At 38.3% G+C, this 26,707-nt stretch overlaps 1 protein-coding gene and 1 long non-coding RNA gene across 3 annotated transcripts in view; one reads left to right on the top strand and one right to left on the bottom strand.

The window, feature by feature from the left end:
• Nucleotides 1–5,109, bottom strand: part of LOC121043616 (uncharacterized) — a 195,649-nt gene extending 190,540 nt beyond the window's left edge. Inside the window, exons 1-2 of one of the 2 annotated variants that reach the window (XR_005796938.1) lie at nt 4,991–5,109; nt 3,116–3,160 (exon numbers count right to left, since the gene is read on the bottom strand). This is a non-coding gene — a long non-coding RNA (uncharacterized LOC121043616). The remainder of the gene's footprint in view (nt 1–3,115; nt 3,161–4,990) is intronic. The other variant, XR_005796939.1, reaches the window with a different exon arrangement.
• Nucleotides 5,110–5,115: 6 nt separating this feature from the next.
• On the top strand, nt 5,116–20,302 carry ARL14EP (ARF like GTPase 14 effector protein). The gene is made up of 4 exons (XM_040495556.1): nt 5,116–5,226; nt 15,030–15,529; nt 17,371–17,498; nt 18,552–20,302. Exons 2-4 carry the CDS (start codon nt 15,107–15,109, stop codon nt 18,778–18,780), a joined length of 780 nt encoding a protein of 259 aa, XP_040351490.1. The 5' UTR covers nt 5,116–5,226; nt 15,030–15,106; the 3' UTR covers nt 18,781–20,302.
• The last annotated feature ends 6,405 nt before the right edge of the window (nt 20,303–26,707 follow it).

Raw genomic sequence — 26,707 nt, 5'->3', positions numbered from 1 at the left:
GAGCAAGCTGGCCAGGATACACCTGGTCTTATTTCAATTGGTAGAAACAACTGGTATTACAATTGGTGTTACAAGGTTTCTCTACTATGGTTGATGGAACACAAACTATTCCCAGCCCCGTGTAAGCATCAGAAATTGTTGGGCCTGTGGCTTTTGGTGGTCCTTTCCCAAGTCTCATGAAGTTTCAGTCTTCCATTGTGCAGATCAATACTCAGCCAAAGAACAAGGGGAAATCACACCTGACCAGACAGACCTCCGAGACTCTCTCTCTGTGTCTCTTACTCTTCTATCTTCCCATTGGCTTCCTTCAATTTCCATCTCTGTCTCTTTCACTCATGAAACCACTGGTTTCTGTTTAGGTTCCTCCCTGCTCTGTATCCTGAACACTGCCTCCAGGCAGCAAGCTGGAGTCATTGTAGGACTTGCCTTATTTCTCTTCTCTCAGGGATCACAATTCTGTATTGCCTGTTGTCCAATGTCTGACAACAGTGACTTCATATATTATGCCCAATTTTCTAATTGTTTTGCAGGGAGGACAATTCTGCAAATGCAGAAATTCAAATATAACTGTTAAAATTTACATAAAGGGGCGCCTGCGTGGCGCAGTCGGTTAAGCGTCTGGCTTCAGCCAGGTCACGATCTCGCGGTCCGTGAGTTCGAGCCCCGCGTCGGGCTCTGGGCTGATGGCTCAGAGCCTGGAGCCTGTTTCCAATTCTGTGTCTCCCTCTCTCTGCCCCTCCCCTGTTCATGCTCTGTCTCTCTCTGTCCCAAAAATGAATAAACGTTGAAAAAAAATTTTTTTTTTTAAATTTACATAAAAAGCTGAATTATGCTGTCTGATCTTAAATTCATACTCAAAAGTACAAAGCCCCTCATACTATATTATTAATTGCAAAAAATTTTGAAAATGTTCTCAGTGGTAGCTGTTATCTCTAACTTTCCACTGTTTAGCTAGGCATATTTTGGCTTCTTCACTGAAAGAGCTCTCATCACATGATCTATGACCACCCTTATTACTATAGCTAAAGCTTATACTTTAGTTCTTTTCTTACTTGACCTTCTACAGCTGTGAGATACAATATGGTAGCCACTAGCCACATGTAGCTCCTGAGTACTGGAATTGTGGCTAGTTCAAATTAAAGGTGCTGGAGGTATAAAATGAATACCAGATTTCTAGGACTTTGCATGAAAAAAAAAGGATGCAACATGGCTCATTAATTTTATATTAATTACATGTTAAAATGTTTTAGATATAATGGATTAAACAAAATATACTTCTAAAATTAATTTCACCTATTTCTTTTTACCTGTTCACTACTGCAACAACAACAAAAAATTATTACCTACGTGATTTGCATTATACTTCTAATGGCCAGTACTGCTTTATAGCAACCTCTTGTACTAATAACACTCCTGCTTGCAATTCTCTCCTTCCATGGTTTTTGGGACTCTGCTCTTCCCTACTTTTCCTGAGACCAAAAACTATCATTCTCAAATTCTGGCATGCTGCAAGATCACCTAATTGCTTGCCAGAAATGCAGATTCTTAGCGTTTACCTGCAGACTCTAATTTAATCTAGTACAAACATTTCTTATTAAGATAAGAAAATTCTGGGGCACCCAGATGGCTCAGTTGGTTAAGTGTCTGACTTTGGCTCAGGTCATGATCTCATGAGTTTGAGCCCTGTATCAGGCTCCCTGCTGTCAACACAGTACCCACTTCAGATCCTCTGTTCCCCTCGCTCTCTGCACCTCCCCACTCATTCATTTTCTCTCTCTCTCTCTCTCTCTCTCTCTCTCCCTCTCTGTCAAAAATAAACATTTAAAAAATTAGGAAATTCTTATCTTCCAGCTCAAATTCTTCTCATCTCCTCTCCTTTTTCCACCTGCTTACTGTACATTTTGGGGATGTCTCAAACTTAACATATCCAATGTTTAATTCTTTATCTCCATTTTCCCTAACCTATTTTTCCCTTTGTCCTCCTCAGTAACCCAAGCTCAGTTACTCCTAGTTGCCAAGTTACTCATTCTCTTTCTTCCTCACATCTATATATAATCAGTTATAAAATCCAACTAAATTGAATTGCTTAACCTCTATCCTCTCTATGCTTCCTTAAATCCCTTACTTCTCAGTCTTGGGACTACTGATATTTTAAGCCAGACAGTTCTCTGTTGTGAACAACGCTTGGCTTGGGGCAGCCAAGCGACTGTGGCCTTCATCTGAAGTGGAAGAGCTGCACCCAAAGTACCGAAGTATAAATCGATGTGACGGACGGAGACTGTGTCTGAGATTTGCTGCAAAGTGGAAAGAGTGCGGTGCGCCTGAGGACATTTTCCAAAGGCAGCCGCAGCCCCTGCTCTGCCTCCCGTTCTCCCATGTGACCTTGATGCCCCTCCCACCTGGGCGGGGCCTGTAGCCTCTCCTTAAATCTCTACCAGTTTGACATTTTCTTGTAACCAATAGAAGGTGGAGAAAAGTGGTTTGTGAGGCTGGGCCGGGAAAGGCGATGCTGTCCCGCCTTGCTCTCGGGAACGCAGACCGTCTTGTGCATTGTAGGATGTTTATAAGTTTCCCTGTCCTGGGGCACCCGGGTGGCTCAGTTGGTTAGGCTTCCAACTTCGGCTCAGGTCATGATCTCCTGGTGCATGAGTTTGAGCCCCGCATTGGGCTCTGTGCTGACAGCTCAAAGCCTGGATCCTGCTTCGGATTCTGTGTCTCCCTCTCTCTGCCCCTCCCCTGCTTGTGCTCTCGCTTGCTCTAAGAATAAATACTTTTTAAAAATTAAAAAAAAAAAAAAAAGAAGTTTCCCTGTCCTCACCCCAGTATTTATCAGTAGAAACCCCTAGTTTGAACAATGAAAAATGTGTCCAAATATTACCAAATGTTTTTGGGGGCAGGGGGATCACCTCTAACTCCATAGAACCACTGCCTTGGTTGATTGAGGCCCTCATTATTGATCAGCTGCATTAGGGCAAGAGATTCCACCTGGCCCTCCTGCCCAGGCCTGTACCTCTTCCCTATTTTCCACTCTCCTTATAGTTTTACACTTTTCTTCAGTATAAAATGTAGTATCTTAAATATGTCATAAAAAGTGTACCATCTGTCCTCTACTTACCTCTCCAGCTTCTCACTCCAACTATACTGAATTCCTTGCAGTTTCCTTAAGGATGGAAGAAAGTCATAAGAAGTGTTAGTCACAAGAAGTGTTAAGTACACTAGTAGCTTATGAGACAAATGCAAACCTCCTAGGATGTTTTATATATAGAATATGAGTAACTATGTACTTTCTGAAACACAAGCAGAATTGTGTTAAATATACATAGTAAGTTAGTAAACTATAAGGCATGCCAAAGCTAAATAAAAAATATGATGGAAGAGGGTCATTTATAGTCAAACAGGGATGGAAAAACTAAGGTATGAATAACTCTGCCATCTCTGGGACGAAAGCTTCGTCAGCCCTAAATTAGCTACCCACAAGTGACACCTAGTATAGTCTCATATGTGCTCTATCCAAGAAATGCAAATAAAACCAGCACCTGTTCATCAAGCTAATTAGTAGGCTGTGGCTGTGGCCAGGCCTGTTTCCTTATATCTATCCAACAGAGTAGATGTGTGTCATTGGCCCAAAGCACTTTCTGCCTGTAGGCCTTCTTGCTATAACCCCATCTCTAGTCCTCATAAGCATATCATCAGTGGAAAAGGCAGATGTGGCAGATAGAACATACGAACATCGCATAACTCAAGATTCAGGTGATGTCATCCTTCTACATGTTTACACCCCATCCTAAGTGTGTCAACTCCAACTCTTTCCCCTGCCTGGGTATTTAAGTTGATTTAATAAACCATGTTTTTCAAGTATCTTAATGTGGTCTGTGAGCCTTCTGTTTCATTACCATTAGGATGGCTTAATTAGTAGTGTACTTGGAGGTCACAAGTGCATCAAGTTAGTTTTCTACACAACAGCTCAATTCAAGCATTAATCTCTACTGAATGCCCCTGCTTTCATGTATCTCATTATATCCTGTTCATATTCTTGTGTTTCTATCATGGTGTTTATCACACCACACTGTGATTAACTGTTTACTCCTCTGTCACTAGGCTGTGAGTTCTTTCAAAGTAGAGATAAATTTTATTCTTTTTGTCTCATTATTCCTTAGCAAAGCACCAAAGTAACAAAAGAACTATTGAATGCGACCTCTTGCAGACACAGCTGAGGGGATTATCTCTTGCTTTTTGCCTTTCTCCCATTCCCTAGTTCTAAGATTGACCCAGCCTGGTTGCAGAGCAGGCAAAAAAAAAAAAAAAAGTGGTAGGAAGGGCCATAGGCTCACTGCAGAAAACAATTTACAGTAGGTGTGTTTTGTATCACAAACAAGCTGGGGCCTTGGTGGACCTTATCTTCTTTCCCGGTCTCACATTTTTCACTTGGGTGGTCAAAAAAACAATAGTTTGGGTCTTTCCTCCCTCCTATCCCCACCTGAAAATGGTTGAAGGCTGAGTCTTCAGTCTAAGGGATCACAATCTCTCAAAGATTCTAGATGAATAATACTCACTCCAAAAACTGAGCGCCTAAACTGTGGCAAACAATAGGGATACAAGAAATAAACTGTTTTCTTCCCTCAGAAAATTTACAAGCATCTTCCTGGAGACTACATTTTACTCCAAGTAATAAACATAGCTATTTCTATTGTTTGTAATTTAAAAAGATGCATTTTGCAATATATTTCGTTTGAACAAAAATCACACAAAACGTGAGACTATAAATAAAGGGTCTGTTCGTGACGTTCTTGTAACTCATTCACTTCTCCAGGGATTAAGAGGAATGGGGTGCAAAAATTTGGCCTCACGCACAGGCATAGGAATTTGCGAACACAATCCAAGTCAGCGGAACCTGTATCTCCCAAGAAATAGCCCCAGGGAGCTCCCAATTCCCTAACCTCACAAAACAAACGCAAAACCGAGAGGACTCCTGAAGCAACCATTGCCTCACCTTGCATATTCCGCCAATTAACACCGCCCAGCCCATTCCGCGCGGGAGGCGGGCCAGGCTCGGATCCGCTCTAGGCTTCTATCGGGCGTCGCTTCATGGTAGCGCTGAGCCTCTCTAGCCCTTGCCAGCCGTCCTCTCAGTGGTAGGACGGGGAAGAGAGGAAGAGCTGGCCGCCAAGTCGGCTCTACGTGAAAGCGGGTGCAGCACAACCTCGGCCGGGGAGAGCTCGAGCTAAGGTGGAAGGGGCCCGGGGGAGGCTCTGGGAAGGGCGGGAGTGAGGAGACGGGTCCTTGGGTGGGAGGGGGGCCCGGGCCGGTTCACGGAAGTCCCTAAGGAGAGGTGGGAGAGGAGGCCCCGACACATGAAAGGGATTTCAGCTTCCGGCTTAGGGCCTCCTGCAGCCGGCTACGCTGCTGTGGCTCCGACTCCCCCAGTTCTTCTGCGGCCCCTTGTGTCAGGGCCCAGCATAGTTTCCGGCGCATCTGTCTCCTCCGCGGGTTGTGGCCCCTTTTCGGGAGACCTGGAGCCCTCAAAGCTATGATTTAGGCTTATACTATGTACATGAGGGATATTATGGCCCTGAATCTCGTCCACATCCTGTATCGCTGCCTATTCGCTTTCATTTTTTAATGAGCATCCTCCCAGCCCTAGCTGATTGAGGCTGGAGGCCGACCAGTATTCATTTTTCCATCCCAGTAGCATGAACATAGGAAGTGTTCATTGGATGTATTTGGTAGCTTGACACATGATGTGACTGTCACCTAGGGGCGTTATGCATGTGACCATCATGCTGTTGGAGTGGGAATAATTGCAGCATCCTGGGGACCTAGTCACCCTGATTTGGAGAGATCCATCCTTCTTGATGTGACATGTGACAGTTTCTGAACATGGAACATGTATTCAAAAGACGTTAAGTGATTACTTAGTGCCAGTATTATGCTAAAGAAGCTACAACTGTAAACAGGAACTGGTTCATTCCTTGTCCTCACAGAGCTAATATATTATTGAAAAACTAACAACAACAACATAAAAAAAAAAAAAAAACAAAACCCTGTGATTGCTATGAAAAGGGAAGTCCCTGATGTTCCTCTTTTGCCTTTGGGTGATGCAGAAAATAAAAACATAATGCTCCTGCCTTCCAACAGCTGAGAATAGAGAAAAAGTTTTATTGCACCATGAGATTGCTCTGCAGACACAGAGGAAGAAGGACCTATAATAATAGTACTTGGGTAAGGCACACCAGATAGGTTTAGACACTGGTACTGCCCTGAAGGATAAGTTAGCATTGCCTGGCACAGAAAGGGCCATTGGCTTTCCAAGCAGGAGTCATAAAGTGTAAAAGAACTTTGCAGGCAGTGTCGTTTGGCCTGGAGTATGTGGCATTTGAACAAGTCATGCCATGCTAGAGAGTCCAGACTCTTATCTTCTAGGAAGAGATGAAAGTATTTTCAACAGAATGATTCAGAGTTCAGTTTCACAATCACCTACTCAACAACTGGAGTGTTAAGTATTTTTTGACAATTTGGGCCACATCCAGAATCAGGTAGAACCAAGAGCTTTATTTACTCTTCTTGGTCTGGAAGCAGTCTCTCCATTGCTGAAATCCCACTTCAGTTTTCTTTGGCCTTTAAGGGCTAGAAGACTAGAGACAAATTGCGAATGGGGTTTGGAAGCCTGAAGGTTTGCTAAATTGTTCCAAAAATGATCTGAAACTATACTAGACAAAGCAACAAGAAAATCTGAGGGGAAGATGTTAGATAAACCTAGAATAAATCATTAGGACCTAATTAAGAGATTCTTCATATAAAAGTAAAATTAATTTTTGTGGGGTTTTTTTTGGTTTTATTATTTCAGCAAGAACTTGAATGTTATTACAGGCTCTGTGCTAGGCTTGGTAACTGGAGCTCTAAGCCTCAGTTTCTTCACGTGTAAATGGGGATGATAGTATTTATCTCACTGTTGTAAAGATTAACAAGATGATGTTTGTGCTTGGTGCTATACCTCACACTTAGTAACTACAGGCACCAAATATTTTAAGTGATACTTTGACTATATTTTGGTTTTAACTTCTCTTTATCTTTTTTTTTATTAGGCCTGAGTCTTAAGACTCAGGAAAGCTTGCTGGAGTCATTTCCTTGTGTGAGCTCACTCAGCTGTGTTTAACCTGCCTATTGTAGAGTTTTGTAATGGATAGCAAGTGATAATGCTTAAAAGCTTATTCCATAGAATCTAAATATATATATATATATATATGTATAAATTTTAAATAAATCTTTTTTAAAAATCAACTCATAGATAAACAGAATAGATTGGTGGTTGCCAGAGGTAGGGGGTTGGCAAAATGGGAGAAGGGGGTCAAAAGGTACAAACTTCCAGGTATAAAATAAATAAGTAATGGGGATGTGATGTACGGCATGGTGACTATAGTTAACAACACTGTACTGCATATTGGAAAGTTGCTTAGGAAGTAAATCTTAAAAGTACTCACAAGAAAAAAAGTGTAACTGTGTGGTGATAGATGTTAACTAGACTTACTGTGGTGATCTTTCACAATATGTGCAAAATATCAGACCTTTACCTTGTACACCTGAAACCAATAATGTTATATGTAAATTATACCTCAATTTAAGAAAAAAAACTTGTTTTTTGAGCTTGCAGTGTTCAAATCATATGATCATACAAGGAGAAAATAATTTTGTTTACTACCTAAGGTGGTAGAAGGGGTCTAATCTGTTCTACACTTATTTCATTGTTTCTTGACTCTTCTAGATTGCTGTTAAGAATATTAAATGTTAATTTTAGAATCACAAAACATACTATATTTAGGCACTGAATAAAGTGTTGGCAACCCTAAAGCAACAGAAAGTCCAAAATGCAGAAAGTTTTGGGGGATTTTTCAAATAAAAAAAAAATCCAGAGTTAGTAAGGAGAGACTTTATTTGAAAGGTATGACAATAGGGGAAAAGGAACTATTGCAGTAGAGAGAATTCTCCGACCAAAAGATCTACCAGCATCTCCAGGGAGGAGTAAACTGATGCTACAACAGATCTCCTTGATCCAAAGTTCAGGGACCTGGGGGAAGAAGAGAAACTTAAAATATGACTAACAAACATTTTTGTTCTGACTGGTCAGTTTTAACATGCAGTTAAGATTCACAAATTTGTAAATGAGGCAAAGATTGGGAGTTTGGACGACCTTTGTCCTAGTGTCAGGTAGACAAGGGGGTATCCTCAGAGTCTTATAGAAGCCATAAAGAGAGTAGTGGAAGGATTTCCTTAACCATGACTCTTGAAGAACCAGAAACACAGGCCTCAGGTAAAATTCAACTTCTCAAAAGGCTATTTGAAATGGAAAATGAGTGTACAAATAAAATTCATCCAAACCTCTCTACAGGAAGGCCTTAGGAGACCCATTGATCCTTCAGGAATTAACTGTTAGTATTTGTAAATCCTACGTCACAAAGTACAGTTTAAAAGTATTTGAAGACCTGGATCTCATTGGTATCAGAGTGAAATCTTACCAAAAGGTAGGGGAAAAGAACTGAATTAATCAGGCCTAAATGAACACATTTAGGTTTTTTGTTTGTTTTTGGTTTTCATCTTATCCGATTAAAAACAGGACTTTTTGGGGCACCTAGGTGGCTCAGTCAGTTAAGCATCGGACTCTTGATTTCGGCTCAGGTCATGATCTCACCGTTCACGGGTTTGAGCCCCGCACTGGGCTCTGCGCTAATGGTGAGGAGCCTACTTGGAATTCTGTCTCTCCCTCCCTCTGCCCCTCCCCCAGTTGTGTTCTCTCTCTCTCTCTCTCTCTCAAAGTTTAAAAAAATTAAAGTGAAAAATAAAAGCAAGACTTTTTTTTTCCTTTCAAGAGGCATAGTAGGTATACTGCTTAAAATGATTGACTGGAGGTAATTAATCTCTCACTACGTTTAAAAGAATTTTCCACCAAAAAAGGAGGTGGAAGTAAAATCATGACTGTTACATAGATATAAAATTATAAACACATGATTTTTGTTTACATTATTAATGAGGGAACTATGTTGTAACCAATTCAAATGACAAAAGAACAGACATATTTATCAATCAGGACTATTGAAATGAGCAAATGGAGGCAAACGGTCTTCCACAGTGGGCCAAGCAGTCCATTGAGCCACCATTAGACAGAATTTACAAGACTATAGACAAGAATTGGATTTGCATTGCTATCCATTATCCATTATCTACAGTTGTCAGTTGAAAAATAGCTGAAAGGAATTCTGTGTGGAAGACACAGAATGTGAAAACCCAGATCTCTGTGCTTTCAATATGCATATATTTCTCATATATATATCAGTTTTATCAAATTTATGACTCAACTCCCCTCATAGTCTTCCTTAAATGTTAGACTTCCTGAAAGATAAGTTCATGTTTGGGTGTGTATCTTCCTTTTTTTTTTTTTTTTAAATATGCTTTATAAATATGGAAGATGCTTGGTTAATATTCTCTTAATTGAATTACCTGAAGCAGTGGATCTGGATCTCAAAGTAGTATGCTTACATGTCACCTGGGGGTCTTTTGTTGTTTTGTTTGTTTGTTTGTTTTAGTATAGATTCTGATTCAGTAGGTCTAGGGTCCTTACTGAGATTCCTCTTTTCTTTTCTTTTTTTTTTTTTTACATTTTTTTTTATTTATATATGAAATTTATTGTCAAATTGGTTTCCATACAACACCCAGTGCTCATCCCAAAAGGTGCCATCCAAAATCTATAAAGAGCTCACCAAACTCCACACCCGAAAAGCAAATAACCCAGTGAAGAAATGGGCAGAAAACATGAATAGACACTTCTCTAAAGAGATTCCTCTTTTCTAATTCGTTCCCAGCTGATGCCAGTACCGGTTCAGAGACAGTAAATAGTAGTGCATTTCTGACTATGTTAATTAAGGAAGGTGTTCGATTAATCGTTACTGGAGAACATTACATCATGCTGTAGGTAAAGGGAGCAACATGGAGCTACTGGACTGTCACTGGAAGAAAAGAATAAATATGATTTGTGGGCCACATTGCCAGAACATAGACCAAAACGAGCAAAAGAAACAGTTGCTGGGAAATAGATGAAAGAGCTGTACAGCAGAACTTTAGCTTAGGGAGGAAAGACAGAAATAAAGACATCGGGTACTACAACAGGGGAGGACCAGCTAGAGGCTGTAATTTTTAGAAGACAGGCAATAACCACTTAAGGTCACAGCCGAAATTTTGTGCTCCTTGAGTTAGCCTGACTTTTCTTTAGCATACATGAAAAAACTGCCTAATTGTAGATCAGGAAGGTAACTTATGTAAGACTTCAAGCAGTGAAACTTTACTGACACAGGTGTATACACTTTTACCTTGACAGTTTTCATTTTTTTTTAATGTTTATTTTTTTGAGAGAGAGAGAGATAGCATGAGTAGGGGAGGGGCAGAGAGAGAGGGAGACACAGAATCCAAAGCAGCCTCTAGACTCTGAGCTGTCAGCACAGAGCCCAACGTGGGGCTCAAACTCATGAACCATGAGATCATGACCTGAGCCAAAGTTGGACACCTAACCAACTGAGTCATCCAGGTGCCCCTACCATGACAGTTTTAAATGAGTGGTACAGTTGTGCCATTGAGTTTTAATCAGTGTGTAAAATTTATTTTTTTACTGTGACTTGCAGTTTATCTTCTATCTGATAGGACGTTTTAATTTTAAACTGAGCATGTCCTATAATTTGTTCATGGGAAGTTCATCTTTCTTTTAGCAACAAGTTGAGAAATGGTGCATAATGTGAAGCTGGTACCAAAGAAATATTTCTACTTCCAGGAAGATGCAAAAAATGAGGTTGCCAAATTTAACAAATAAAAATACAGCATGCCCAGTTAAATTTGAATTTCAGACAAACAACAAATTACTTTTTAGCGATATTTGGGATATACTTAAAATATATGTACGTTATCTAGAATTCATGTTTAATTGGCCAGTCTAATAGTACGTATACCCTAACAGTGACACCAGAGGGATAGCTGCTTAGAAAATGGTATTGCACAGCAGTGTAATTCCTGCAAGTGTTCCTCCAAAAATTCTAGTACTCAAAAGTGTGCCAAAAGCTCAAAATAGTTGGAAGCACCTGTTTACCAGTAGAGGATGTTTTCAGGGACTGAGAGGGTCATGGCTACATTGAATTAAAAACACATTTAAGTCTATGCTTTCCAACTAAGAGTTCAGGTTCATAGTAGTTTAAGATTAATAAAAGAATTTATGGTATTGTGGAATTTCCAAGCAAATACTTAGAAAAAGGTGGGGCTGCCTGGGTGACTCGGTGGGTTAAGCATCCTACTTTGTTTGGCTCAGGTCATGATCTCATGGTTGGTGACTTTGAGCCCCATGTCAGGCTCTGCGCTGATAGCATGGAGCCTGCTTCAGATTTCCCCCCCACCTCTCTCCCTCTCTGTCTCTCTCTCTCTATCTCTCTCTCTGCTCCTGCCCTGCTTGTGCATTCTCTGTCTCTCTCTCAAAATGAATAATAAACATTAAAAAGTGGTTTAATATGAGTTAATCATATTTCCAAGTTTCCGAGAGAGATCATTTAGAAATAAGTACGCTGGCACAACTAGCAGTCCTGCTAATAAACTCTAGTGAACCATGTTGTAATTTAGACAAGATAAAAGGAAAGTAAAGGAACAGATGCCCCAGTAGCCAAGGAAAAGAATTCCCTAGTGGGTAAAAATGTATTAATTCTGTAGACAGAATTTCCAAAATGAATTTTCTAAGTCACAGGATGGTTTTCCTGTCAAATACGGTTAGGGTGAGGCAAGTGTTTGCTAAGAAATAATTTTATGTTCGAAAAATCACCGATTAGTGGCTACAGACTGGGTATAGTACCTACAAATATAAAGAATCGAGCATTAGTAAGACATTAAACAATAGCAGTTTCCATAATGTGCGGGTCAAGTTTTTTTCTTTGTTTTGACTGTTAAGAAAGTTCAGAGCCAGGTTTGTGTCCCATATCTCTTAAAGTACAGTACAGCATAGTTTGTAGTTTTATAATCATAGCTCTGGCTTCCTCTTTTCCACTCCTTAATTTATTTTAATCAACATTTCTGTTAAAAGAAATCTGCTTGTATAATACAAGTCATTTTGTCTGATATAATTGGTACCATTACTTGGAAGTTAAATTTTAAAAGTTGGTTAAAATAGGATAAAAAATATATAAACATGCTCCACCTTAACTAGCTTTTAAAAACATAAGTTAAAATGTTCAGTGACATTTTGAACTTTAAATTGTATTCTATTTTTTAACTTTTTAAATTTAGTATTTTAACTGAAAACAGCTGCATAGTCACCATTTTTTGTTAACATGAGACCAGAGTCCTCTTTGTATATGGTGTTTTCTTTGCATATGGTTTCTTTGTATATGGTTTTTCTCTACAGAAAACATGGCAAAGTAAGCTTTCTAACGATTTTTTTTTTTTTTTGGAGCAAAATTTATAAAAGCACTTGCAAAACTGCAGGATCCTAGATTTTTCAGCACTCTGCCACCATTCAGATTTCAGTGATTCACATATATATTTTTTAATGTTTTTACTTTTTTTAATATTATTTATTTTTGAGAGAGAAAAAGAGTGCACAAGCTGGAGAGGGGCAGAGAGAGAGGGAGAGAGAGGATCCGAAGCAGTCTCCACCATCAGCACAGATCCCAATGCAGGACTCCAACTCACCAACTCTGAGATCATGACCCAGGCTGAAGTCAGATGCCCCATTGACTAAGCCACCCAGGCGCCCCTCACATATATTTTTCCTAGTGACTTGTATTTGTTGAATTTTTTCTTAAGAATTCAACTAAGGTTTTGTATTTGCTTTGAAAAATATTTATGAAATTTTCAAATAGTACAGAAAATGAAGCATGTGTGTAAATGCCACCAAGTTTTATATTCCATAAATATCTTTAAAAAGGTTCCTTCCTCCTTAGAAGTATGTATACCACAAATTTGTATTTCTTTTTTTTTTTTTTTTTTTTTTAATTCTTTATACTTAGAGAAAGCCCTCACATTTGGACGTGTGCCCAGGGGAAGGGTAGAGAGAGAGAGGAGGAGGGAGAATCCCAAGCAGGCTCTGCCCTGTCAGCACAGAGCCCAATGTGGGGCTCCATCTCATGAACTTTGGATTAAGACCTGAGCTGAAATCAAGAGTCGCAGATTGTTTAACCCACTGAGCCACCAAAGTGCCCCAAATTTGGCATTTCTTAATCTGATATATATATTTTATCATGATTCATATTTTATCTATAAACCATGTACACTCTTTTTTGTTGTGTGTTTAAAATTTTAAATAAATGGTATGTGTCCTTTTACAACTTTTTCACCTAAGATTGTCCTTGAGATTTATCTATGTTGATTCATAGAATTCCTGTAGGTTAGTCATCTTACCTGACCTGTAGGAGTCCCTGTTGAGTAACTCACGGTGTCTCATTCCTAAAATTAGGTTCTTTCCAACTTTTCACTGTCAAAGACAATAAATGCTCAAAGTCCTTGTATATGTAATGTACAAAGTCCTTGTCCTCATGTGGGACATAGATTTTTCTGGCATGGACATCTAAAGCTGAAAGTGCAAGGTCCTCGGATGTGGACTTCTTTAATTTTGCCAGAAATCGCCAAAAATGCTCTAAAGCCATTGCAGTTTACATTTCTACCAGTGTATAAGGAGCATGTAAGAGTTGGCCACAATTTAACCAGCACCAGGTTATCAGATTTTAAAATTTTGCCATGCAAATGTTTGAGAAATAGTATGTAATTTGCTTTTTTTTTTTTTTTTTTTTTTTTTTTTTTTTTTTTTTTTAAAGCAGTAAAGGCTGTACATCTTTGCATGCATTTCTTGGCTATTTTGTTCTCTTCCTCTGTGAATTGCCTATCTGTATTTTTTTAGTTTTCTGATGGGTTCCTTGTCATTTTCTAATTGATTTATAGAAGTCAGGATATGTTGTTTTTTTGTATATTTGGGATAATAATCCTAACCATACCTTTCAAGTGTGGCTGTTTTTCCTCTTTTAGAGTTATAAGGAAATGTTTAATTTTGATATATAATCAGATATATCCATCGTTTCCTTTGGTATGTGCTTTCTTGTTTGAGAAATTCTTCTCCCAATGTCACAAAGTCTTCTATGCTTGCTTGCTTGCTTGCTTTAAATGTTTACTTATTTATATTTGAGAGAGACAGGGAACGTGAGGGGGGGAGGGGAGGGGAAAGACAGAGGGAGAGGGAGAATCCCAAGATTGTGAAAGCATTACCTGAGCCAAAACCAAGAGCTGGACCCTTAACCCACTGAGCCATCCGGGCACCCCGTCTATGTTTTCTTTTAAACATTTGTATAGTTTTTCTTTTCTTGTTTGATTATTTAATCCATCAGGAATTGATTTTTGTTTGTGAGTAAGAGATCTTAGTCTATTTCCATGTGGTTATCTGGTTATCCCTAATATTTTAATATTTTCCCCATTAAGGTGTAATACCCTATAACACTGATTATATAAAATCATATGTCATATGTCACACCAAACCCTTATCGTTTCATGGATCTATTTGTCTATACTGTACTGCCACCACAGATTTAATTATAATAGCTTTATAGCAAATAAATATGTCACTTTGTTTTCCTTCAAGACTATCTTGACTGTCTTGGATTTTTAGTCTTCCAAATAAACCAAATGCTAAATTCCAAGGTGGAATGAGTGGAATACCTACTGGGATTTTTATTGGAATAGTATTGAATTTATAGATAAATTCCTGGAGAATTTATATACTTTGGTCAGAGTTCCCATGATTAATTTCTACATTCATTTAGGATAACTTTTTTGTCTGTTTCATAATTTTCTCCATAAAAGTCCTGCATATCTGATGTTTATTGTAGGCTTTTGGTAAATGCCATTCTATTCCTCACTTATGAAGAGTTTCTTTCTTTTAAATAGGTGTTGAATTTCAGCAAATGCTTTTTCAGTTTCCCAGATAAAAAGTTTGCAGCACAAATCTGACTCTTCAATTTTTTCTCTAGGGCAATCAGCACATGACCTACTTGAGAGAGATCTGTAGACAAAATCTAACAAGGGAAATTTGCTAGAATCAAGAGTGATGGATCCATGTTCAGTTGGAGTCCAACTCCGTACCACGAATGAGTGCCATAAAACCTACTATACTCGTCACACGGGTTTCAAGACTTTGCAAGAACTGTCATCAAATGATATGCTTTTACTTCAACTTAGAACTGGAATGACACTTTCTGGGAACAATACCATTTGCTTCCATCATGCGAAAATTTACATTGACAGATTTGAGGATTTGCAGAAGTCATGTTGTGACCCATTTAACATACACAAAAAACTAGCCAAAAAAAATTTGCATGTAATTGACTTAGATGATGCCACTTTTCTGAGTGCAAAATTTGGAAGACAGCTTGTACCTGGGTGGAAGCTTTGTCCAAAATGTACACAGATAATCAATGGAAGTGTGGATGTTGATTCTGAAGATCGGCAGAGAAGAAAACCTGATTCAGATGTATGTATGGCAGCCATTTTTGTCTCCTGTGTTACTTCTACAATGTGGGGTTTTGTTGAACTATAAAGAAATCATTTATATTATTATGATACTAATTGTAAATTAAAGTTGGGGAGGTGAAAGTAAATGATTTTCTAAATATTCCCATGTACCTAGACTGGATGATAAACCAGGCTTGAGAAAGGAATAACATACTATGCCCAAGACTCAAGCTGTAACTCCTAGGGCTAAGATGTCAGGAGTGACTTTTAGAACATTCTGGTAAAGCCAGGATCTAGTTATTATCTTAGCTTCTTTTCTAATACCAAAGTAACTCAATGGGACATGCCAGCCAGTGAGGATCTGTATAGCACAATGAATTCCCCTTGAAAATTACTGCTTTAAAACGAACACCAGAAAAATCACTTCCAATAATTGTTTCTTCAACCTTTCTTTCTTCTTTGGCATTAATACTGTTCTTTGGATTTCTTTTGCTTTTAGCTCTGAATTCTTATTTGATATGATCAGGCTAATTTTAGTGCTCCCTATGGTCAAAAAGCATACATTTTTACATTGTAAATACTAAATATTTATAACTCTCCCTTATTCATATGCCTACATTCAGATTATTTAACTACATCAGAAAAAAACCCGAGATTTCATAAAGCTATCTTTGGGTGTAGAACAAAGACAAGTATATCAAAGGAGCACTTCTCAAAATTTCTATTTCTAACCAATTTATAATTCTTGCTGCTGGGATATTTTTCTCAATTTCCTCCTTTTCATTATATTAATAAACCAAATTAAAAGATAATTAAAATTTTAAATTATATGTAGTACTTCCCTTTTGTTCTCCCCTCAAAGGCATATCTCCAGGACCCAGTGTTACCTTGCAGTTCATACTAGGTACTTGCACCTGTCACTATAGATGTCTTCTCCATTCCATTTATTTGTTGCTCTGTGTAATATATCACATAAACTGCTTTTTCCCCAGATAACAAACTTAAATCCTTAACCATCAAAATTTTGTTTTACCAATGCTTTTTAAAAAGATGATAATACTGTTTCAGGACTTGAAACCATTATTATCTCTCTGCTTTTAACTATGTATACAATAATGGAATCTTTTCTTTCAACGTTTATTTATTTTTGGGACAGAGAGAGACAGAGCATGAACGGGGGAGGGGCAGAGAGAGAGGGAGACACAGAATCGGAAACAGGCTCCAGGCTCCGAGCCATCAGCCCAGAGCCTGACCCGGGGCTCGAACTCCCGGACCGCGAGATCGTGACCTGGCTGAAGTCGGACGCTTAACCGACTGCGCCACCCAGGCGCCCCAATAATAGAATCTTTTCTTAAGGACTCAAGATGATATTAGGAGCCTCAGTTTTTGTTTTTCTTTTTTGTTACATTTTTAAAGTAATCTCTACACCCAGTGTGGGCTTGAACCCACAACCTGAAATCAATAGTTGCTCGCTCCACCAACCAAGCCAGCCAGGCGCCCAGGAAACTCAGTTTTATCTCATTGGGTCGTACAGCAGGGTTGTTTTTTTTTTTTGCCTTTTCTCCCATATTGACAGAAGCCATAGCAGTTTTCAGCAGGCCTATTGCCCCTTCTAATAGGCCAGAGACTAAAATTAGGTAATGGAAATATTACAAATAAGTTAACCAAAGTTAAACTTTGAATATTGTCTAGGGCTGTGTAAATTTCATTGCACTTGGGTTCTAAAACCTTTTTCTTTTTTGTGAATTCCAGACTGTCCTTCAGGTTAAGGAATAATCAGGGTTAACATTAAGTTAAATATTAATGTATTCATGGTCTGTTGTCAAGATTTGAGTTGATAATTTGTTTACCTTTATTCAGGGAAGAACTGCTAAAGCTTTGAGGTCATTGCAATTTGCAAACCCAGGAAAACAAACTGAATTTGCTCCAGAAACTGGTAAAAGAGAAAAAAGAAGGCTCACAAAAAATGCAACTGCTGGTTCTGACAGGTAGGCTGTGTGTTCCCTGAAGACCTTTGTTAGCTTGCTGCGTCTGTCTGTTATTGTTTCACATCTTTCTCTGGAGTTTTGAATTTTTTGGGTAGATATTTTAAACTGGATAATCTGCAATTAGTAGGAATCTCCAAGGGCTGCATATAAAATGAAGGCGTCCCTTTCAGCTCTAAAAATTTATTTCTAAGGAAGTGTCAATGAAGTGAACAGGTTAACATTTTTGGCATGAGAACTAAAATTCAAACATATTTAAAACAGTTTTTTGAAAAGTACTGGTATTATGTAATTGGTATATCACCCTTCTATGGGTGGCAGCTAAAAAGTAAATCTTATGAAAATTCAAGGTTGCTTTTTATTTTTTACATGTCTAAAATAGAAACAGTTATGGTATAGTCAACAGAACGAATGAGAAAAGTAAATTGTTTAGAATATGACTTTTTAAACTGAACATTTCTAAAACACAGGTTGACAAAGAAATGTTAGTGTAATCATTCAGAATTATTTTCTACATATGCCATTTATTCCATCTGTTAAGATTTTCCAATGAGTCATTTAAGTGTTTTTAGGCCAGATTTGCTCGAGTCCGTTAAAGAACAAGAAACAGATTAATTGCAGTATAAAAACCAATAGGGTAATAGAGATTGGTAACCAACAAAATGTACCATTATTAAGCAGCCATTCTTTGTTGTTGTTGTTGTTGTTGTTGTTGTTGTTAAGGGAAGGGGAAAATATTTTTCACAGAAATAATATTTTTTTGGAAATAGTTCTGGTCCATTCCTTTACTGAGTTGACTTTTAAATGGACTTCTAGAGGCATTTTCAGGCTCTTTGGATTTGTCTCAACACTTTAGAATGAGGTCTCTTCTCACACACAGTTCATTACTAGTAATTATAGAGTAGGCTTGAGTCTGGTAAGTTATGTACCAGTTTTGCAGGACTTCATCCCTAATTCAAAATATTTTACTTGCTTCCATTTTTTTTTTTACCTTTTTTTCATTTATTTAAAAATAATGTCTTTGTGAAGTGTCAATCATCTTGTTTTCTTTTACAGACAAGTGATACCAGCAAAGAGTAAGGTCTATGATAGCCAGGGCCTGCTGATTTTCAGTGGAATGGACCTCTGTGACTGCCTCGATGAAGACTGTTTAGGATGTTTCTATGCTTGTCCTGCCTGTGGTTCCACCAAATGCGGAGCTGAATGCCGCTGTGACCGCAAGTGGCTATATGAGCAAATCGAAATCGAAGGAGGGGAAATCATTCATAACAAACATGCTGGATAATTTGTGGTATCAAATTATGGGAAAAGATCCCATCTCTATTTCTAAAACTCTGTCACTCTCAGATGCATTCTAAAGTTGACTGCCAAATGATGACAATTTGAAAACCACCTCAGCATGCACTCATTATGCATTAGTTTTGCAGTTAGGGTGCTTTAAGATTTATTATTTGATGTCAGTTTATATGGCCTTTTACTCAGCAGTCAGCTTTAAGCCTACCCAGGCCAATGTCAACAAGTAGGTAAAGGCAGTCCTCCATTAGCACAGTTCACATTTCAGTTCCATGGTATATACCGTGGGTAGTTACATGAAGTACAAACTTCCCTGCTGGCTCTTTGTCCCTAAGTCATTATGTAACAGATGTGCCTCCTCATCAGTGACCAGTCCATCCGTGACCTTCACTCAGACCCCTCTAGTGGTTGGTTACCGCACATCTGTCATTCAGTCCACTCCTAGACAGCAAAGCATGTGGTTGTGCTGTCTCCTTGTCACCCATGTGACATTTTCCAAAAGTGGATCATCAAAATAACTGTCCACCAAAGATAAAAGAGCAGTGAAGAAATGAAAAATGATCATGCTAGATGTGAGATATGCATTGAACGTAGATGGAGTTGTAGAAGAAATCACTTATGGGAAGGTTGATGTTGCTGTTTCTCTAGAGCCTCAGTATGCAGCTAGAGGAAGCTCGCGGGGGGGCTGCTGGGGGGAGCAATGTAAATAGGGAAATAGGCTGTGATGAAAAGCTTGAATATATCCCAGAGGAAGTGATAATAAAAAACTTCACGTTAAAGGAAATTACAGTGATTTTACAACATTGAAAGCACAAATGAGAAAATGGTAGAAGCAGATCCAAACTTAAGTATCTGCAATGGTATAGCCTACTTTGTATCTTAAGTTAGCAAAAAAGCAGGCACTGTTCAAACCGCTCTTGATTAGTTTTTTGCAACGGAATAATGCTTTAATTCTCAGTGTTTCCAATGTTTTTCAATTACAGTGTACTAAAATACCTTTTTTTTTACAGTGTTTTCATTTTCCTTTACATTTCTAACAAGAGTTTTTAATATTTTGATGGGTTTTTGGAGGTCACAGAACATTTTCCCCATAGATTATTAAGGTTGCTACGAATGGTCATTTTTATGGCCCAGCACTACTGTGCAAGCCAAGGACTGTAGCTGAGAACAGTGCCTACTTCAGGAAAAATTAATTTCAATAAAACTAGGTGGTTGAGTGTTAAAACTATTTTGGAAATAATCTACATATCTAAGTGCTAAAATTCTTCTCACTACTTACCCTTAAAAAGTTTTAGCATTGTAAACCTTTCATTGTTTAGCCATACATTCTTGGTGAAAATTTGTTCCTGGTGGCAAAGATCTTACTATGTATAAAGCATGGATATTCATACAATACAGAAACAGGGATACATGGTGTCTATGTTATTAAAGTTTTATAAGGTGGTGATTAGGATCAAAAGGGCTAAAAAAAAAAAAAAGCTTTAAGGCAGTTAGTAATGAAAAGGAAAAAAAAAGTGGACAAACAGTAGTAGAGACAATATAAATTAAATTGGAAATTGCTTGAATCTTGATGTACTAGTTCTGTATGGAATTCGTATGGGTGCTCTTTGGAGAATGAGAGTGGATGATAACTTCTCTGCTCCTTTTTCAAGCAGCTCCCTGTCTAAAATATTTTATCAGCTAGGGCATTGCCACTAAACTAGGTTTTTGCTTTGTTTTCCCTAAGTTGTAGTACTTTAGTTTAACCAGATAAGCTTTTAGTAGTTTCAGATACATTTTAAGTCATTTAAGTGAAATTTATGCAGCCAATTTGATTGGATTGACCAGTGGAGGTTTATTTTTATTTCTGTATACTTTGGTATCTGTTTAACAGGTTTTACTTTGATGGAATGCCATTTTGAACCATGGTATTGTCATTAAGTGATAATTGTCCACTGACCTAGTTATCAGAAGTATAATCAGTATCAAGTCTTTCAGATTTCAACAGAGCACTGGCAAAAAGAATAGTTTGGCTTTAAATTAGATGCTAGTTTTTTGGGTGTTTTTCTGAATTAAGGAAATATTTTGTTATAGAGGATACAGAGACTTCTAATTTTATCTGAACTTCTGGGTTCATTAGACCTTAGTTGCATTGCTACCAATGTTTTGTTTTTTTGTTTGTTGGTTTTTTTTGTTTTGTTTTGGATTGGGTTTTTTTTTGGTTCTAAGTAAGTATGATTTACTATATTGCTTAAGCTTTTCAGGGGCGCCTGGGTGGCTCAGTCGGTTAAGCATCAGACTTCAGCTCAGGTCATTTGTGGGTTCCAGCTCCACCTGGAGCCTGCTTCAGATTCTGTCTCCTTTTCCCTCTGCTCCTCCCCTACTTGTGCTCTGTCTCTCTCTCAAAAAATAAACAAACATTAATAAATAAATAAATCTTAGATTTTTTTTTTTTGTTTAAAACAGGAATATATTTTCAACAGAATAAATGACTTTAAAATTCAAACTGTTTATATTTCAACAGTCCTTAGACTATTTCTGTGTTATTTTTCAAAGATGGTAATATTTAACTTGTTTCAGGGATAAATTTCTATAATAATTTTGCTTATATTTGTTCATTATGCCTATGTAGAAGACCAGACTTTTAGTGAGCATGCAAAATGTTTACAGAGAGAGAGGTATATCTAATTTAGTCTGCTACAATAAAAGCTGTGTTTTGGGAAAATTACGTCATGAGTTCACTTACTATTTTTTACTGTAGAATTACAGAAATACAGAATACAATGAAATAATCTGAATTCTTTTTATATTTTCCATAAGTATGGTTCATGGTGGCTAAAATTATTTTAGAATACTATTAGTCTAAAAGGCAAAAATAGGGGCGCCTGGGTGGCGCAGTCGGTTAAGCGTCCGACTTCAGCCAGGTCACGATCTCGCGGTCCGTGAGTTCGAGCCCCACGTCAGGCTCTGGGCTGATGGCTCGGAGCCTGGAGCCTGTTTCTGATTCTGTGTCTCCCTCTCTCTCTGCCCCTCCCCCGTTCATGCTCTGTCTCTCTCTGTCCCAAAAATAACTAAACGTTGAAAAAAATAAAAAAAATGAAAAAATAAAAGGCAAAAATAAAAGTGATAAGAACACTTCTGCTGTATATGGGTCCTGCTTAAGAAGTTGATGTAAGGCTATAAACATTGGTCTTACACAGTGTTGGTCACAAATGTTAAAAAGTGCATTTATATATTTGAAATAAATGGCATCCCATGTAATCTTTTTTCTGTTTCTTTTATAATCATAAGAAAATAGTTACCTTTGAAATATTATTCATGAGATTCTTGTATTTTTTTAATATTATATCTATGTCTGTATAACAAGCTGTTCTACCATCTGACAATTCTCCAGAGAAATGCATTTGTGTCCTCTCAAGTACTCCCACGTTCAGAACCCCTGAATCTGTATCAGAGAACCTAGGTAATAGGAGTGTTCCGTAAACCAAAACATGTTTTCTTTTTTTTTTTTTTTTTTTTTTTTAAATGGGGATGGCTGTCTGAAGCGTGGTTTAGTTTGCTATACAGTGTTATAGGTGGGTTTTGTTGGACAAAATCTGAGCAGTCAGTTCTTTGAAAGAGCTGTTGCTGCCCTGAAAAGGCAGATTCTGCTGCGGCCTCTCAGCCCCACCCCTCCTGGGTCACGTAACACTGTATGAAACCAAGGGGTCTTAAATGGACTGCACTTTGGTAATTAGAGATTTTCTGTCGACATTAGGAATACCCTTGTACAAAGTCATATGGCACTGCCTTAGTTTTTGCTGACATCTGCTGGTATCTTGATGTAAATAAACTCTGCTGCTACTAAATGCTTAATCTCTTCACTTTTAAATTAAACTGTGAACACTAGTAGTTACACTAAAGTGGAATATTTTAACCCTGGGAGTAGAATGGTTTCTCTTTGTAGCATTCTTAGGTCTCACCCGATAGTAGTCAACCAGATTTCTTTTTTCAGGAATATGAGTCAGGATATGAAAATATGCATAGGCACTTCTGGGTTTCATTTATTTAAGGTTTATTTAAGTAATCTCTACACCCAGTATGGGCCTCAAACTCACTACCCTGAGATCAAGAGTTACAATGCTCTTCCGACTGAGCCAGCCAGGCACCCCTCACTTATTTTTATAAAGTGGAGAGACTTGGGAAAATAATGGTTTTTATTTACTGAAAAACCATCAAATGTTTCACTGAACACTTAGTTTGAAAAGCATAATAAACTCCTGTAGAATATATACCCCAATTTATAGATTATTTGCAATGGCACAGTTGTGAGGATTGACTAATTTTACCAAGATACTCTAACTTCTAGGAGATAAAGGAGATTTACCCGGTAAAACATTATTAACTGAGTTGGATTAGTAATACTGCATCTTTAAGTGCAATTTAAAAGTATTTAATTACAGTCCTATCAGTGGCACAACTAGCCATATTAAATTTTTTCCCCTTGAAACCATGAGGGATAAATGTCTTTGTGAAACAATGATTTAAAAACTTCAATTTTCTCATTTCGTATTAATCTACAAGCAAACAACTGTTTTATTAAGGAGTTGCCATAATCTTCATCTGTGTTTTTTTTGGTTTTTTTTTTAATGTTTATTTTTGAGAGAGAGAGATGGAGATAGAGTGTGAACAGCAGAGGGGCAGAGAGAGAGGGAGACACAGAATCCGAAGCAGGCTCCAGGCTCTGAGCTGTCAGCACAGAGCCAGATGCGGGGCTCGAACTCACAAACCATGAGATCATGACCTGAGCTGAAGTTGGTCACTTAACCGACTGAGCCACCCAGGCTCCCCCATCTGTAATTTTGAAATAAATGGACATACTAAAAGTATACTGCTTACAAACATTGCTAGGATGTCCAAAACCTTCCAATAGTCCCAACTTCAACAGATAATGCATGAAAACACAAAAGTTTGGCTCATGATTTTCATTGTAAACTTGGATGATACTTTTCAAAGACACATTTTGAGGTGAGGGCACATTTTTCTTAAATAGTGTAAAAACTAGACACAGGTCAAATTACAGGATCTTTGTCCTTTTGAGAGAACTTCATGAAGAGTATGGCCTGTAAAAGGAGACCTGAAACAATCAAAACAGAAATACTATCTCTGTTAAGTATCCCTTTGTTACCAATAATCAGTTACCAATCAGTTTGATCAACCCAAATTAAACTTTAGTTTTAATTATATTCTGGTAGCCCAAGTTTATGATCTGGACTTCAAAGTAGTATTTACTTACAGTTACTTTTAAAATTGAATTTGTGGGGCGCCTGGTGGCTCAGTCGGTTAAGCATCGGACTTTGGCTCAGGTCATGATCTCATGGTTCATTGAGTTTGATCCCTGCGTCAGGCTCTGTGCTAACAGCTCAGAGCCTGGAGCCTGCTTCAGATTCTGTGTCTCCCTCCCTCTCTGCTCCTCCCCTGCTCATGCTCTGTTGTGCTCTCTTAAAAAATAAACATTACAGTTTTTTAATTCAATTTGTTATTTGGTGGCATAAGCTAAAGTAATAGTGGCAATCCTAGTACCATGTAAATGGGTTCTACAAAGATCTGGGTGAAGTACAAATTTAATTTTGGCATTAAGAGGTAAAATGATTCAGAGACGTTCAGTGAACTGTGGCATCATTAAGGTTTGTAAAAAACAAACTCATGTCTACCCCAAAGGGGAAGCCTTTCGTTTTGGATTGGACTTTCCTGTATTTCAGTTCAGCTTAGTATAGAGAAATCAGATCAGTTATTAAAAGAGAACCTGGAGGGCCAATCTGATGATCTGGAGAAAACTATCACTTGAGCTTTTTTTTTTTTTTTTTCTTTTTGGTAAATAAGGTTTTAGAAAATACCAATAAACTTTAGTCATTTATGCCTTAGTGAAGGAGACTGCAAAGAGCATTTCTGCATAAAATATAGGCCCTACAAACTGGTGCGTGCAAATAAGATTATTTTCCAAAATACTACGGCTCATGGCATTTCTAAATTTGGTCACAAAAAGACTTCCCTATAGCAAATATTGAAAGGAAAACATTCCCAAAGTTTGTCAGTAAAAGTTTCCAACTCCTCTCCAAAGAGTTATAGTTGAATGCTTAATTTGTCCTTGATACCTTTTTTCGTCAAAGAACTACACATAGATTTAAGAGAGAACAGCTAAACATCCCTGACAGACCAAGCTTTCCACTGTGTGACATAACCCACAAACTCATGTTAGGAGGATCCTCAGACCTTTTAAGAGAAATGGCCCTAGGAGATTCTTACTCCGCATTTTGCTTTCCCCTGTTCCCAACTGGTTGGGCTTCGTAAGAGACCTGACCCAAGGAAAGCCAGTTAGGCTAGCAAAGCTTACGCGTTGGGCAAATATTAAAGGAAACATCACCAAGTGATGAAAGAGATTAACTGAGCCTATCAGATTATTTCAGAAATAAAATTTGTTTTAATGTTTATTTACTTTTGAGAGAAAGAGTGTGAGCAGGGGAGGAGCAAAGGGAGAGGGAGACACAATCTGAAACAGGCTCCAGGCTCTAAACTGTCAGCACCGATCCTGACGCGGGGCTCAAACCCACAAACTACAAGATCACGACCTGAGCCAAAACAGACGCTTAACTGACTGAGCCACCCCAGCGCTCCTATTTCAGAAATTTAGACAAGATACAGGAGAAAGAATTCAGAGGTTTGTAGAAAGAGAGATGAAATGGCAGAATAGCTAAGGCACGTTAGGGTTCTAGACCTACACACTTGGGAGGCAAGAGCTCTTGAAGCTGTCATTGAGTCTCCAGAGCTGCTGTCAGATTAGTACATCTGTTGTATCTTGAAATTGCCCACTATCAATGAAACCTGGCCACACAGTTAATTCCTTTATATTCATACAGATCCTTGCAAAAAATACTCTATTACTTAAGCAAACCTTAATGAGCCTTAATGAGTTCTTTCACCCAAAGAGGCTTACTAACAGACCTGCCCTGCTAACTAAGAAAAAAGAGAGTGAAGGTATAGTGTTAGGGTCCTGTGCTTGTTAGCATTGTGTTGTGGAACTCTAGACCAGTGCAAATTTGGTCATGCATCAGGATCACCTGGAGGGCTTGTTAAACCACAGTCTGCAGGCCCAGGGTGGAACCAACAGTTTATGATTTAGTAGGTCTGGAGTAAGGACAACAAATTCGCATTTCTATCAAGTTTGCAGATGAGATTGAAATGGCTAGTCTGGAAGCCATGCTTGGAGAATCACTGCTCTACAGGGCATGGTCCTGAACCTTGGTTGCACATGGAAACAACCTGTGGAACATCAGAAAAAAAATACCTTACCTGGCCTCAGCCCCAAGTATTTGATTTAATTGGTCTGGGGTTTGGCCTGAGCCATTGGGAGGCCAACTCCCTTCTGGCTCAATATGGAGATCATTCAGAATTCAAGTGGGTGACTGGGATGTTTGATTTTCTGTGTCAACTTGGTCAGGCAAGGGTATCCAGTTTTTGGTGAAACATTAGATACTGAGAAGGTGTTTTTTAGATGTGATTAACATATACATCAGTAGACTTTTAATTAAGCAGATGACCTTCCATAATGTGAGTGGGCATCATCCAGTCAATTGAAGGCCTTAAAAAGATTGATGAATCCCAAAGAAGAACAAATTCTGCCTCTGGACTGCCTTCAGACTTGAGCTGCATCATCATGTCTTCTCTAGGTGCCCAGATCACCTACAGATTTTGGGTTTACCAGCCCAGCAATCATGTGAGCCAATTCCTTAAAAAAATCTGTGTGTGTGTGTGTGTGTGTGTGTGTGTGTGTGTGTGTGTGTGTGTCTGTCTGTCTGTCTGTCTGTCTGTCTCTATACACACACCCTCTTTTATTTCTCTGGAGAACCCTGGCTAATACAATAACCTAGTAAGTCTATTCCAAATTGTTTCCCAGAAAGGCC

Source organism: Herpailurus yagouaroundi, unplaced genomic scaffold (assembly GCF_014898765.1).
Source record: "Herpailurus yagouaroundi ecotype Mexico unplaced genomic scaffold, PumYag 187, whole genome shotgun sequence".
Classification (NCBI taxonomy): Eukaryota; Metazoa; Chordata; class Mammalia; order Carnivora; family Felidae; genus Herpailurus; species Herpailurus yagouaroundi.
The sequence above is the reverse complement of the archived record's forward strand: the minus strand, read 5'-3'. Positions and strand labels throughout refer to the sequence as shown.